Consider the following 13680-nt stretch of genomic DNA (forward strand, 5'->3'; position numbering starts at 1 on the left):
TAAAGCCTGCTGCGATCCCGGGCGTGAGTTGGGGCTTCAGCTGCTGCAGGTTAAGTCCTGCTGAGCCTCAGCACCGAGTTAATGCCATGCCCAGGCCGAAAGAGACAACCTGCCTGAAGAAAAACCTGGGAGACAGAGGCATTTCAAGTGCTTCAGCTTGCTGGGGTTAGTGTTTCAGGGTGGGAGATGAGATGCTAAAGCTGAAAGTTGAATAAAGTTGTTTATCTGTGTCAGCAGCCAGCTTCATCAGGGCTTTTATGGGAACTCGGTGATGTTGCCAGCCCAGCGCTCCCTGAGCCTGCTGGATGGTTTGGCTTGGTCTTCACGAAATCCTGCATATGGAAAGAAAAAGAAGTCCCCTGACCTCACTCCTTTCTTTCTTCTTAGGTTACAGTTTGTGGAAAAAAAGGACAATGTAATCTTAAAAAAAAAAAAAAAAAAGTACCCCACCAACAGATTTGCAGATTGTTTGTTCTGATTGCTCAGCTTTTGGGAAGGGAGAAGAAGTAAACAACACGCTAAAATGCAGTGAGATGCAGTAGTATTGTTTGTTTGAGCATGTTATTTTACCGTTTGATGAAACCTTTCTTTTAGTACTATGACAAAAGAGTTTTAATGACAGGCATTGTTAATTAAAACATCTGACCCAGCTGCAGACCAAGCCCATGGGCAGATGCATAGGCATGCCCACCAGCTGCGTTGGACCACACATTGATGTGAGGCTGAAACAGAAAAGTTTTTGGCTGATCTTCCGGTGCTTTTAGGTCCACCTGGTTAAGTAATTCAGTTCTTCCCTTCTCTTGCTCCCGGGCTGCCTCTTCTGATGGAGCAGGTCGTTCGGGGGCAGCCCGGCGGGCTGGGAGGGGAGCCTGGGCAGGGAAGCTGAGCGTGGCTGTGGAGCTGCCCACTCCGTGTCCCCCCTGCCCACCACTTTGGGGACCAACCCTGGCACCTTGAGAGATGGAAATTACCTCCTGATCTTAATTTATTATTTTTTTTTAGTAGGAGGAGTATCAGCAAGCCTTTGTGCTTAGGAAGGAGTTTGTGTAAGTTCATAGTGGTGTGTTTTCCACGTTAGCTTCAGAGGAATAGGTAAATAGTAGCTGAGCTATTTCTTTGCTTTTATTATCCCTGGCCTAGTGGGAGGCCAGGGCTGCAAGCTGCCGAGGCTGTAACGCAGGCTAACGCTGCGATTCAAGACTATAGCTCCCTTTCTTAAAACACGCCGGCAACAACTGTTCCTCTGCCTTCATGAGCTCAATTTACAGTTGCGGGAGGCAATGTGTTCTTTGTACTTGATGAAGTACACGGCGCACGCAAGCCTCTTCAGATGTGTTGGCAGTTGGCAGCTCTCTCGCTAGATGCACCTTTACACAATTGCACAAGGCACCAGGAGGTACAAATGTGAAATTTAGCCTTGGGGGCAAAACAAAGAAATGAAACCTAGGTATGAATGTGGTGTTATCCATCTGCAGATACAGATATTAGACCTGATCTCCCACTATGCTACTGTAGTTTTACACTAATAGGACTCCTGCAATCAGTGGAGGAGCACCACTGCAAGACAAAACCAGCAGTGGTGATAAGTTGGGCCTGTTATTTTTAATTCTGGTAAATAACGTATTGAACCCTGTTTGGGGAGAGCCAAACTGCATTCTGTGTGTGAAACCAGCCATCATAAAAGGGAGACGTGCAGGTAGCACACCGTCTTGGTATTGCTCCTGAACTTCTGCTCTTCCTTCTGGGGAGCCATTGCCCCGGGTACTGAGCGGTCGCGTGTGAGCAAAGGGAAGGGGTCTTCCAGCTCACCTCCTTGTTTTTGTGGCCTTTCCATTTGCTGTCCTGCAAAGTCAGTTTTATCATGTGTAATCAGAATTTGTCCCGTAGCTGAGACTCATTCATTACATTGAGTGAATGTGCTTATTGTGGAAAGTTGTTTTGCTGAAGGAGTCCGTCAATGGTACTGTCGGGAAAGAGGTTGCAACTTGGCATGGTAGGTAGCTTTCCAGTTAAGTAAAAAGCAAGTCATGTTTTTTTCCTCTGTGCGTGTTAGGATGAGAAATAAAATAGCCACAGCAGGTTGAAGTCTACGAAGTGCTACGGTCAGACCAGGCAGCGGGCAGGAATGGAGCACGGTGTCGAGTCTTCGTTTACAGCCGTGCACTTCCCTGGCCATCAGCCATCCTGGATAATGCCCGACAAATTGAACTGATGATTTTGGATAACCCTGGCTTCTCCCGGTTGCGAGGCATCGTACTACCATGACTGTCTCCAAAGAGAAATTAATGTAGTATCTGTAGATGAGTAGACTGATTTACCTTTTGATGACCCTGGAGAGAAAGGTCAGGTTCAGGATATTTTTGCCTGTAATCACTTATCCAGAAAGAGTTTAGTATACCAGGCTTCAAGATGGTAGCTCAAAAGGGCAGTTGCTTTGAGAAGGTAGCTCGAAAGGGCACTTGAACAGCTGAAATCGGATGAGACAGATTTAATGGCCTCTTAGTGATTTCTGACTGAAAGTTCAGAGTTTGAAATTTAAGGATTTTTTTTCTTTGTTCAGCCTATGGTAAAACAAGTGTACTATAGCTTAATAGAAATTTAATTTCAAGCCGAAAAGTGTTTTTCAAGTGCTGTATATGCACTTGGTCACTTCAGCTGTAAGGAGGAGAACAAATAATCGCAGTGCGTTTGTGGTCTTGTACATTTTTAACTAATGTGTTAAGACACTGCAGTTCCAGAAAAGCTGTCCTCCCCTTCCCCGGAGTATTTCGGTTTAACCAGCTGTATGCAGAATTTTATCTAGACTGCCACAGAAGTTGCTAGTAAATCCACTGGGGTTTTGGCAGCCGAAACAGTAGATAGTAAGCACAATATTTTGTTTTCCTGAGGGCTTTAGTTTCATGGGGATTCTGCCATAGGCTGGCACTTCACGGTGGGGTTACCCACAGAAGCCCTGTGAGTTTGGGAAACCTCTCCTGATGGAGTGATTGATTCCCAAAGCTCCTTCCCATTCCTGCCCGAAGCAGGGGAAGGGGTGACTGGCAATACCCACCGGGTGATGCGATTACTCTGCAAAGCTATTGCAGGTGGCGTGGTAGATCTTAATAAAAATGGCGAGTTTTACATTTAGAGTAAGGAAGTGACTGATTTCATGCAGAATACTGAGAGAGTTGGGGCAGGGCGCGAGCAAGGAGGGAACGACAGATGTGTAGATTAATTGAGCAGCAGTGCAAGATGCACGGGGACATTGTGGGACTTGCCTGTGGAGATGCTCCATCTCACAGATGGGAATTTCTGGCTATATGAAGTAACTTGAGGTGATGCCTATGTGAAATACAGATGGAAACATATCAGCGAGTCAATTTGGTCTTAGTCATTGGTGTGGCTAGCTATTTCCATTGCAGAAATGTTGGTAGGCCTTCATGGGAAATATTGGTGATTTATTCTGCCTGCAGTTGTTAATGCTAACAACCTTCAGTAGCTCTTTAAGCGTCAGCTGCTGAGAGTATGCATATTATCCTGTTTCACACTGGCAATTAGTTGATGTGATATTAAAGCACATTGAAAATGGAAATCGCAAGGCAAATGCTGCTTAAACAGTTTATCATTAAACGTATAATTGTGCCTATCCACCTACTTTGATGGCAATACGTAGGGAGATGGTAAGGGAAACCAAGGAGTCTGCTTTTGTTTCAGCCCCTGGTACGGATACTGTGCCCTCTATGTCCTGGCTCTGACTGCCATCTCTTCTGCCTGCCCACACCCACCTGCTGCAAAACATGTTTTCTTCTCGTTTTGTTCCACATGTTTGCTGTCTTTCAGGTTTTGCAACTTCTCGACATCTCGTTTGTTCTTAGGACCTGTTTTCGGGGTTGGGGGGGGGCGTTTTCATTTGTATTTCTGGAGTCCTGATTTTTATTCTTTGGGCAGTTGTTAATTGTTTGGCATGTTGTGCAGAACTTGAACCAGTCCAGAAATACTATAGTCAATGTAAAGGTAGGCATTAGTGGTATATTCATACACTTGGAAGGAGTTTATGGGCTTTTGGGTGTTAGCCTGCTGAAGCACTTTATGGAGCCTTCTGCAACGTTCAAGCCAAACCTACCCTTTAGAACCATTTTTCTTCCCTTTGGCAGCTGTTTTGGGTCTTGGATTGGCAGTTCTCGATATCCAAAGTACGGTAGCTGCTAGTTTTGCTTCTGGATGTCTTAAAAAAAAAAAAAAGAGGAAAAAATCTTTTCTCTTAAATGATAGTAAAGTGTAATAATAAAAATAATCATTTAAAATAAATCTTAAAAAAAAAAAAAGAATACCAAAGCCATACCTTTCAGCTGTCTTCAAAGGGTATTTTTCACAGCTTTCCAGTTTTGGTCCTACATCTGAGTTCAGTTAGTATTGTTTTTCTTCAGGGGACTAGAAAACTCCTTTTTTGCTCATTCCATCTACTAATATTTCAGGGATGTGACAATAGCAGGTGCCAAATTTCATGTCAAAAATAAAATTTTCAGGCTGATGGAATCCTTGAAACCACAGATCAAGTTTCGGGCCAGTTAAATGAAGCTGTAGAGCATCCATTTGTATCATTCATTCATATAATGAAACCTGTTCTTATAACTCAGTTCTTGATATATTAACCCCGCAGTTATCCTCATACATAAATGGGAGATGTGTTGCTTTCGTCGGTTATAATAGGATATAACCATATAAATCCCCTGTGCGCGAATGGAAAATAGAGGCCCTTAGGCTATAGGTATCAAAGGTCTCCCCTATACTTACAATAGCCTAATAAGGTTATTTTGGAGGCATAGGTAATTACTCACGGACTCCCTATAGCTAGTGATTCATTGTTCAGTACTGAAACATTTCTAAATGAATTATGTTTTAAACAAGCAAATCCTTGGCCTTCTCTTTTATGGGGGGAAAAACAGAGAACTGGAGTGACACAGAATTCCGCCGTTTTCTGCGTTAAAATACACTGCTTGTTAGTTAAAAGGTCCCCAGTATATGAACTGATTTAAATGTACTATCGTGCTTCTTGCTGTTATGATTCCGTGAATGTGTATTTCTGAATTTCACATTTTGATGAAAATATTATTGTTGTCATTAATTTGATATTTAGAAAGGACTGTGGGTATAAGAGCTCGGTGTAATGAATAAAACAGTTGGAGTTAACTGTCCCTGGGGATAGAATCAATCACTGTTGTAGAAGAGGGTGACATTTAAAAAAGAAACTCTGAAGAAAATGTCATGCTTAAAAAATTAGATTTAAACGCACTAACTCCTGATTGATTTTTATTGCACTCAAATGGATACACTGATTGATTATCAGCCTTACAAATGTTTAGTGCCTTTCTCACTTCTCTAATAATCAGAATAATCTAATTTTCAATGTCATTTAAGTTACCATATTCAAGGTTATAATAGATCATATTTCTAATAAAACATAGCAATTACGTAATGAATAATACAAAGCTGCAAGGCAGAGTTCAGATTCACCTCCGTGTTTAAAAAAAAAAAATATACGCAGTGGCTGGGAGAGCCAGCGTACGTGAAGGCAGCCGACAGGACGACGTCCTCTGGATTTGTGGTGTTTTCCCCCGTTGTTGAACTGAGGTTGCTGGAGCGTTGGCCGGGTCGCGTTTGCCATAGCTGAACGCTATTTCTCAATAGGAAACTGGGGCGGGCTTGAATTTGGTAATATATGTGCTCTCTCTGTGCCTGGGGAAAAATGATAGCGTGCCAGGTGCTTATGAAATTTCTTCCATGATTGTTTCTCTGTGCTCCTTGTTAATTTTGATACGTGTCTGTAGAGAGATACTATCTCACTTAATTTGAGATGTTTTCTTGTGGCAATTGTACCCAACAGCTGATACAGTTGATTTCTCGGAATCAGCTACAAAGTATGCAGATTTCGAGGTGGGTTGGCTCTGTACTTGAAGCCCCTTACATGACTCTGTACTTGGTATTGGCTTCGTGCATTAGAAACAAGAGTTTTGTACTTGAAACGTGCTTTGCCTCCAATCATTCCCCATATGTGAAAACTCAATTTTGGCATGGGAATTTGTTTTAAGATAGTTTCCTGTTCTTTTTAAAGACTGAGCAGTTTTGCCTGAAAGAAAGCGTTATTTCATCTGGAAATCACGACCTAGGAAAGCCAATCTACGTATAACTACCTGGTGTTCTGCATATTTTAATGCTGTGTTTGGCTTGCAATTGCGTTACTGTTAAAACGTGAACAGGAGTCTTACCATTCTGAATTGACGGCGCACAGTTTGTCAAGCCTGATTGTGTTGCTTTCAAGATGGTTATTTTGCTCCTTATATTGGAGCCGGGAAAATCAACCTCCTTGAGGTCCCTCATCTCTGTGCCTGCTTTCAGCAGCTCCCGAGAGCCGCGTGTGATGTGCAGCTGGGTGCTGGATTTGTCTGTGGGGTCGGAGAGCCGAGTTCAGCAGCACCGTTGGGAGTGCTAAGTCTCCTTTGGTTTGAGGTTTTTCCAAGTTGATGATTGTGAAACACGTCCTTACGTTACCATGAGCACAGTTGATTGAAGGGCGATGGGGAGAAGGGTGACGCATGGTACGCGTGGGGCATTTATCCTGATGGATCCAATTTGGCAGTGGTAATAGGTAAGCGTTTTTCAAATTTGACTGAAATTGTCTACAGCTGCTAACTTCTGCCAGAGTCAGAAGTTTGTAGCAGCTGGAATTGGAGAAGTCAGAATGTAAAGGAACTGTGCAAGACTTGCGGGTTTCCACCCTAGCAAGCAGCTCGGTGCTCCTGGACACCCTGGGTGCGGCACTGAGCCCGGGCTGCCAAGGGGTGGATGGATGCCGAGGCGTGGGAGAGCGAACCTTTGCCGGGAGGGCAGAGTTGGCAGGTCTGCGGTGGTCTTGCCTCGCCTCACCTCCAATTTCTCTTCTCGTCCACATTCGCAAACAAAAGGAGTCTTTTTGAAAACCTACCTTGTGCCCAGAGCTGGGCGATTACTGACTCGCTCTGTGTGCTTTATGGTGCTTTTGAGATTTGTTAGCCTAACGAGTAACTTCCAAAATATTTAGGGACAAGAGAAGTGTGGTTTTACAGGAATGTGAACTGACTGGAAGCGCTAGTAGTTGTTGCTACAGGAACAAAACCAGTTAACTAGCACACAGAGCTCTTCAAAGGTCATGGGGATCTCTGAGAGGCAAAACTGCAATGATAGTGTTTCAAGTCATGAATTTATAGCTGATGAATCATTATAATAGATGAAAGGTGCTGTCTAACTGTCTTCTGGGCAGCTGGGGCAGCACGGGTTATGCAAGTAATTGGAAAAAATGTGTTGCAAGCTGCAGGTTCTTCTCACCTGGACATGTTTGTACCGACTCTGACAACAGGGAGTACAAACACTGGCTATTCCGTAATTTTACCTGATTATCTAGAAACTGCCTGAATCTCTTGGGCTGGATCCCAGACTCTTCTTAGGCCAAGCGGTGACTAAGTTTGGTGGACCTGAGGGGCTTGCGTTTCAGACTGGACAATTCCCAGCATTACGACATGCTTGAAATGATCCTGCTCAAGCAGGAGAATTGCTGCGTGGTTGCTAAATGAGAGCTCCGGAGTCCTCCGAGAGAAGCCGTTTGCGTCGTTCCTATACTTAGTTTCGTCTGCAGCAGGCCCTGCTTTTCTTGAAAAATGCATCCTCCTCTCCTACAGCTTTTGTGCCCTGCCCATCGCTTCCAGCAGAAGAGGGAAAATGTATCTGAGGCTAAGGAAAACAGTGGCAAACCTGGGGTGAGGAGAACAGACTGGATGGGACAAGAGATGGTGCTCAGCCCCTCTCCCGTCAGGTTAGGGGGATGAATTTTTGAGGGCAGGGGCTGGTCCTTAAAGCTAAGGCAACAGAAAGTGCCTTCGCCAGCTTACGAACCCTGCCACGGCTGCCTGGAGGTTTCTGGGTGTGGAAGTGCGAGTCCTGGCGTGTGTGTCGAGGGGACAGGGAGGCTGTCACGGGAAGATGGATCGGAGCGGACGTGCTCGGGCGTGGGCGTGCGTCGCTCAGCCGTCCGAGCAGCGCCGAGACATGGCTTCCTCACGTATCAAGATACACACCTTTTTTCATTCTCTTTCCCCACAGCGCTACCTTAGTTGTTTTCTTAGGTTTTTTTTTTAACTTCCAGTGTTTCTCACAGGGCCAGAGAGCTTCCATACTGTCCCCTGTCGGGAGCTCCTAAATAACACAGCCACCGAGTCAGAATTGAGTGCAGAAGTAATGAAATTCATAACCTGAGTTTTCTATGGCGGCATTAACCGTGACACAGATTCATCACTGGCGTATCATCATTAAAAGGCAGTGCAATTGCATCGGGGATTGATGTGATCGTATGCATGTAAAGATCAAGATACAAAAAGGTGTGATTTATGTAATATAAGCATAAGCTGTAATCCAAAACCCTTCCCACATGCGGTCTGGCAGTTCCTGTTCCCAGAGCAGTGATGGCTTTTAAATTTACTGGGTAAATGTGTGTGTTTATATGTTTTTATTTAACTCTTTTAAACATAGTGTTGTCTTAATCTTTTTCTCTCTTCTTTTTTGCGTTGAATTATAGTTGTAGTTGAATCTGTGTAATAGTTCAACGTTATTGAAATTCTTTATATTTTTGGAGCCTGGGTGTTATATGTCAGCATTTTATTGTGTTATCTTCCAGGGAATATAGAAACACCACCGTGCCTGATGCAGTCTTAGTGAAGACAAATGTAGGAAATATAAAATGTATACATAAAGCAAGAAGATAAATGTTATTCAGGTTTTATCATTATTATAAAGGCTATCAGAATTGTAGAAAAAAGGTAACGATGAATAAAAACTGTTCTTAGTTTTCAGGATGTGATAATTCTCCTCTTCCTATCCTTTAGTGATTTGCGCCCAAAAAGAAAGAGGACAGAACTGGGCGAATTTGGTGATGTGGATTGACTGGCAGCCGTCCCCGTGGTGGTCTTTGGAGGGGAAGGGACTTCAGGTACAGCTGCAGAGGGACCTGTGCCAGGGTACCACGGCAGCGTGGCATGGTTCCTGCCGGCCTTGTCTCCTGGTCTCTGGGACCTCTTGGCAGCTGCTCCTAAGCCTGGCCTAAATAACGTGTTTGTCTTCCACAAGGAGTTCAAAGCTATTCAGTTAAGTAGTTGCTGAGGCCGCCTGTTTGGCAAATTTGTCAATCACCTCGTAGAGCTATAAGTAAATGGGGCTTTATTACAAAGGCTTATTGCTCTTTGTGGTTGTGTAGGAGTTTACATAATTTTCTAAGGAGCTCTTTTATCTCCCAAGTACAGCAGTGATTAGGATTTACTTCTGAAGTGCAGTGGCCCTTTGGAGCACTCGAGATGTACGTCTCGATCCTGGATGTTTTTTCAGTGCAAGAAACCATGCATGTGCTCTGCTCTGGGGTCCAGCAAACAAATCGGGGCATTGACTTTAGGGGAATATTTGTAAAAGGAAGCAGGGGGATACAACCCACCCCCCCTAAACCTGACTACACTGGTAGCATTGAACCTTCACAAGAAGGTCCACGCTTCCTGGCCTCCTTTGAGTCTGTGTTACTCCAGACACCAGAACTGATGGTGTTCGAGGGTAGGCTTTAATCTGGTGGGGTGCTCAGCGTCCCAGCTGTGATCCAGCAAAGCACATAACTGACTTCAGCGTGGGTCTGTTCACACAGTTAAAATCAAGTTTGTCCTTAAAGTATCTGCTGGATCAGAGTCAGAGTTCTCTCAGTTGCAAAGTCAAACCTTTAGTGGGAAGACCAGAGCCGTTCATCAGGTAGAGTATGCGCCTAATGGCATCGTGAAGAAGCAACGATACTCACTGTATCTACCCCTTGGTTTTTGTTACACGTATTATGTCATTTCTGTAGATGCCTCTGACTCTGCTGCTTTCCCACCCCACCATTTTCCCATGTCACTCTTAATTTTCGCTCAGAAAGGACACCCAGAGGAAAATTAATCCAACTGTGTGTCATTTGTTCTTGAGCAGATACTGTAGGTGAGACTGGATCAACACCCCTTCTTCCTCCTGAAACGTTCACCATTTTTCTGCTCTTTGTGATCATTTGCGGTTGACAGGAGTGTATGAAACAACCACAGAAGATGTGGAGATGGGCCTGGGGAACCCACAGGGGAAAAGAGCTCGCATGGAGGTGGCTCTGGGCGTCCACCCATTTTGCTGTTCTTCCCTCCCTACAGCACAGATAGATGCTCTTTCAGGGGTGGTACGGTACGAATAAGAATTGGCAGATCTGCGGCTATCCAAAATCCCCGGTTGTCCTCACGTGTGCCAGACCCACCAGCCGCACCCTCAGAGTTTAGGGCCTTGTTTTAAATACCGTGAGGTTTTGAACATGAGTGATTGTTAGGATTGGTTTTATTTGCCCAATAATGTTTAGTCTTCAGGGTGTTTAATATTGACATGGAGTCTTTGGGGAGAGGGATTGATTTTGCTTGGCTTTGTTGTAAAGCTTTATGCATGTGGTTACACTTAAGGTCTTAGCTTTAGCTAACAACAGGCCTCTTGATAAAATTCACAAGTACTGGCAATACTGCGGACATAGACTTATCTCCTGGGCACGTTTTGTAAAATGAAGCCATTTTCATTAAAAGAACAAAGAGTAGCACGGTGATGGAGCAGCTGTCATATTTTCTTACAAAACACAAATATGTGGGAAATCAATTACAGCACGAGTGCCGCACAATGCATATTTCCAGTAATCCCCCATGGCCGGGGGAAGGTAGAAGGCTGAACTGAGTGCAGGAGCATATGGCAAGCAACTTTAGATAGCTTCACTGCCATTTTTACCCTTTCAAGTGTGTGTGCTTCTCCTTTGATCTTCAGATCTTGAGTTTAATGTGTTTCATCTTCTTTCATTTACTGTTTTCACATTTAGCTTTCTCTTTATATAACTTTTCCTTGGTGGAGTTTGTATTCGTAAGGAGTTTGTTATCTTCCATACTGAGAAATTTAAGAAGAGACACAGTTGCTGTCCTTTTTTTTGGTGTTGTTCGCATCCACTAAAATACCGACTGTGTCACTGCAGAGGACGTCACCATTCACCATGCACAGCTGTAATGATACAATGAAAAAATCCCACCTCACAAAGTTACCGCAACCCTTACAGTGCGTGTGAAGTTGCAGTAAACTTTCTCAGAAGGTAGATACTATGGGAGTGTGGTGACATGTCCACAGCAAGCACCTATGGAAGTTTGGTTTCATCATTACCCATTAAATTTAATTCTTACAGTTAAGTAATTAAGCTTGTGTTAGTATTCTCTGTGTACCTAACATTTTAATCTCCACTTAAAAGAATTTGTTTAAAATAAAAGCATTTCGCAGTGTTTTGAAGCGGAGCAGCAAAAGCAACGTGGGGTGATCTGAGTAACCACCTGTGATCTGTGTCTCTGCTTTTTCTATAGCTGTCAGAAATGATAGGAACAAAAAGAAGAAGGAACCTTCAAAGCAGGAGTCCACAGAAAACTATGAAATGACAGCAGAGTTGGATGATCTCACTGAGAAGATCCGAAAAGCTCACCAGGAAACCTTCCCCTCGCTCTGCCAGCTGGGAAAATACACTACAGTAAGTACAGTTTGTGACATAGACATTCTGGATATGCCTGGATGATGCGAGTTTTGGGTTGGAGGCTTCAGACATTTTAAAGAGATGCAGAAGTAGATGCGCTCCTTGCATCTCCGTGAAAAATCACAGGTATGCATGCAAATGCACCCTGAATAGGAGAAATTACGCTTAACTCTAAGCATTACTTAGCGGTATTGTGAGAGACTGTCAGAAGGATTAATCCAGCCAAGAGACAAACTTGGAGTCCACGAGTCAATTACATGTCATCATTCATTAGAAGTTTGTTGGCTTCTAAAGATGTGATCTCTTCTTGTACGTCAGTGGATTACAACTTTGCAGGTGTAGAGAGTTCTTAAATGCTGCTGGATTACTCGTGACAGTCCCAAAGCTACCACGGTGAAGGAAAATATGAAATGTCTAAATAAACCAGTTTCCGAAATGCTCATTGGTGGTTTAGTCCTCTTCCAATGTACTGAAATACCACGAAGCAGTAAAAACTTCTGCTTTTAGAAATGAAAAATCAGTCCCTCGTCAAGAAGTTCAGTACTGTGGGAATTTCTCCAGAGGATGAGTCAGGGAAATACTTTTTTTCTATACATATATGTGTTGCTAAATACAAGGAAGGTCAGTGATATTTATTGATTTCAGAGAGGAAATTCAAGGTCAAGTTTACAAATGCAGTAATAAAAGAGATGCTAAAAAATAACTATTAGGTAATGTTTAGAGCCTTGTCGGTAGAGGAATGACTTTGCTGGGTCTGGTCTTGCTGTTGCTTGTAGCAGCACTGGCTGTTTCAGAGGGATGCGCAGAAGGTCCTGACGTAGCCGAGCGTGCGTTCTCGCTTCCGAGACCAGTTCAGGAGTGGCATGGCCGGGACAAGGAGACACCTGCCTCCATGGTCCTTGTCCTCCAGCCCCAGCTGGAGATCTGGGACCAAGCCCCAGAGGCCAGGTGAAATACCTCCATCACTAGATTGCTCTCTGTTTTGAGTAAATTCTCTGCTACTGAAACAAACGTTAAATTTCTCAGAGCGAGATCTAGGCAAATCCCTGTGTGCCAGCAATGTTCACTGTTTCAGCAAGCAGCGTGCTGTTTTATGGCATACTCATCTATTTACAAAGTGCAAGGTTCAAAACTCTCAAGTCTAGGTGTAAGCCTTGGTATTTAAGTGCAAGAAAAGCAAGCATATATGGTGTGATGTTAGAAAAAAGCGTGTTTTTCTTGTTGCTGAAAGTATTTTCACCAACATTGTTCACATTTAATTTTGAGACCCACATAAAATGGTTAGTACTGGGGAACGCGCCTGTCCTCTGCATGCTGCTCTGGTGCTAGCCCTGCTCCAGGGAGATGTAGTCAGAACAGTCAGCGTAGGTGTGCTGGTAAATAGTGCACAGGCAGAGCCCCAGGGACCAGCGCAGCGTGCGAGGCTGGAAGCTCGAAAGCAACCAGCTGGTGACATAACCGAAGGCAAAGCTGGAGAAGGTGGAACCCATAGTGTGTCTTTTCAAGGAAATTCCTGGGTTAATGCCCTCCACCCCTCCTTTCAGCACATGAGGTTGCATCCTCATCTTGGAGTGAATAAAATCTTCCAAGCAGGCGCTCACACTCCTGCAAACACAAGAGTGCTTCTGGACAAGTGTGAAAAAAAATCTTTCCAGTTCAAAGGCAGTGAGTTTGTGCCTTCTGGAAGAGGTGATCATATGTCCACAGCTGGGATGCATAGCCAGGCTGGTACGCATGCCAGAGTTTATTGCTCGCAGGCTGCCTTGTAAATGGCCTGACTATCCCGGAATAATCTATCGGTATACCTCCCAACGTGGATGTGTCGGTACTTACTTTTGTGTTACCTCCGAGTTAGAAGAGTCCACTGCAGCTGGTGTGATGGTACTTCGTACTGGTAGTTGCCAAAGACCCTGGAGGGTTGAAAGATAAACCTGGGCACCTATATACTTGCATTATGTATTGGATGCTTAAGTATCATTAATATTTTAGCTCTTGAAATGATACAGGTGAATGAAATTGGAGAGGGTCTTGTTGCATATCACACCCACCACTGATGCCTTCGTCCTTGAGTTCCT

General features: G+C 44.1%; 1 protein-coding gene across 1 annotated transcript in view; it reads left to right on the plus strand.

Moving 5' to 3' along the window:
• The window catches only part of LOC104166638 (retinoic acid receptor beta), a 48405-nt gene extending 36758 nt beyond the window's left edge, over window positions 1-11647 (plus strand). Inside the window, exon 3 of the mRNA XM_009706646.1 lies at window positions 11442-11647. Within this exon, the coding sequence (XP_009704948.1) occupies window positions 11442-11647 (206 nt within the window). The remainder of the gene's footprint in view (window positions 1-11441) is intronic.
• The last annotated feature ends 2033 nt before the right edge of the window (window positions 11648-13680 follow it).

The sequence above is a fragment of the Cariama cristata genome, unplaced genomic scaffold, assembly GCF_000690535.1.
Source record: "Cariama cristata isolate BGI_N322 unplaced genomic scaffold, ASM69053v1 scaffold18858, whole genome shotgun sequence".
Classification (NCBI taxonomy): domain Eukaryota; kingdom Metazoa; phylum Chordata; class Aves; order Cariamiformes; family Cariamidae; genus Cariama; species Cariama cristata.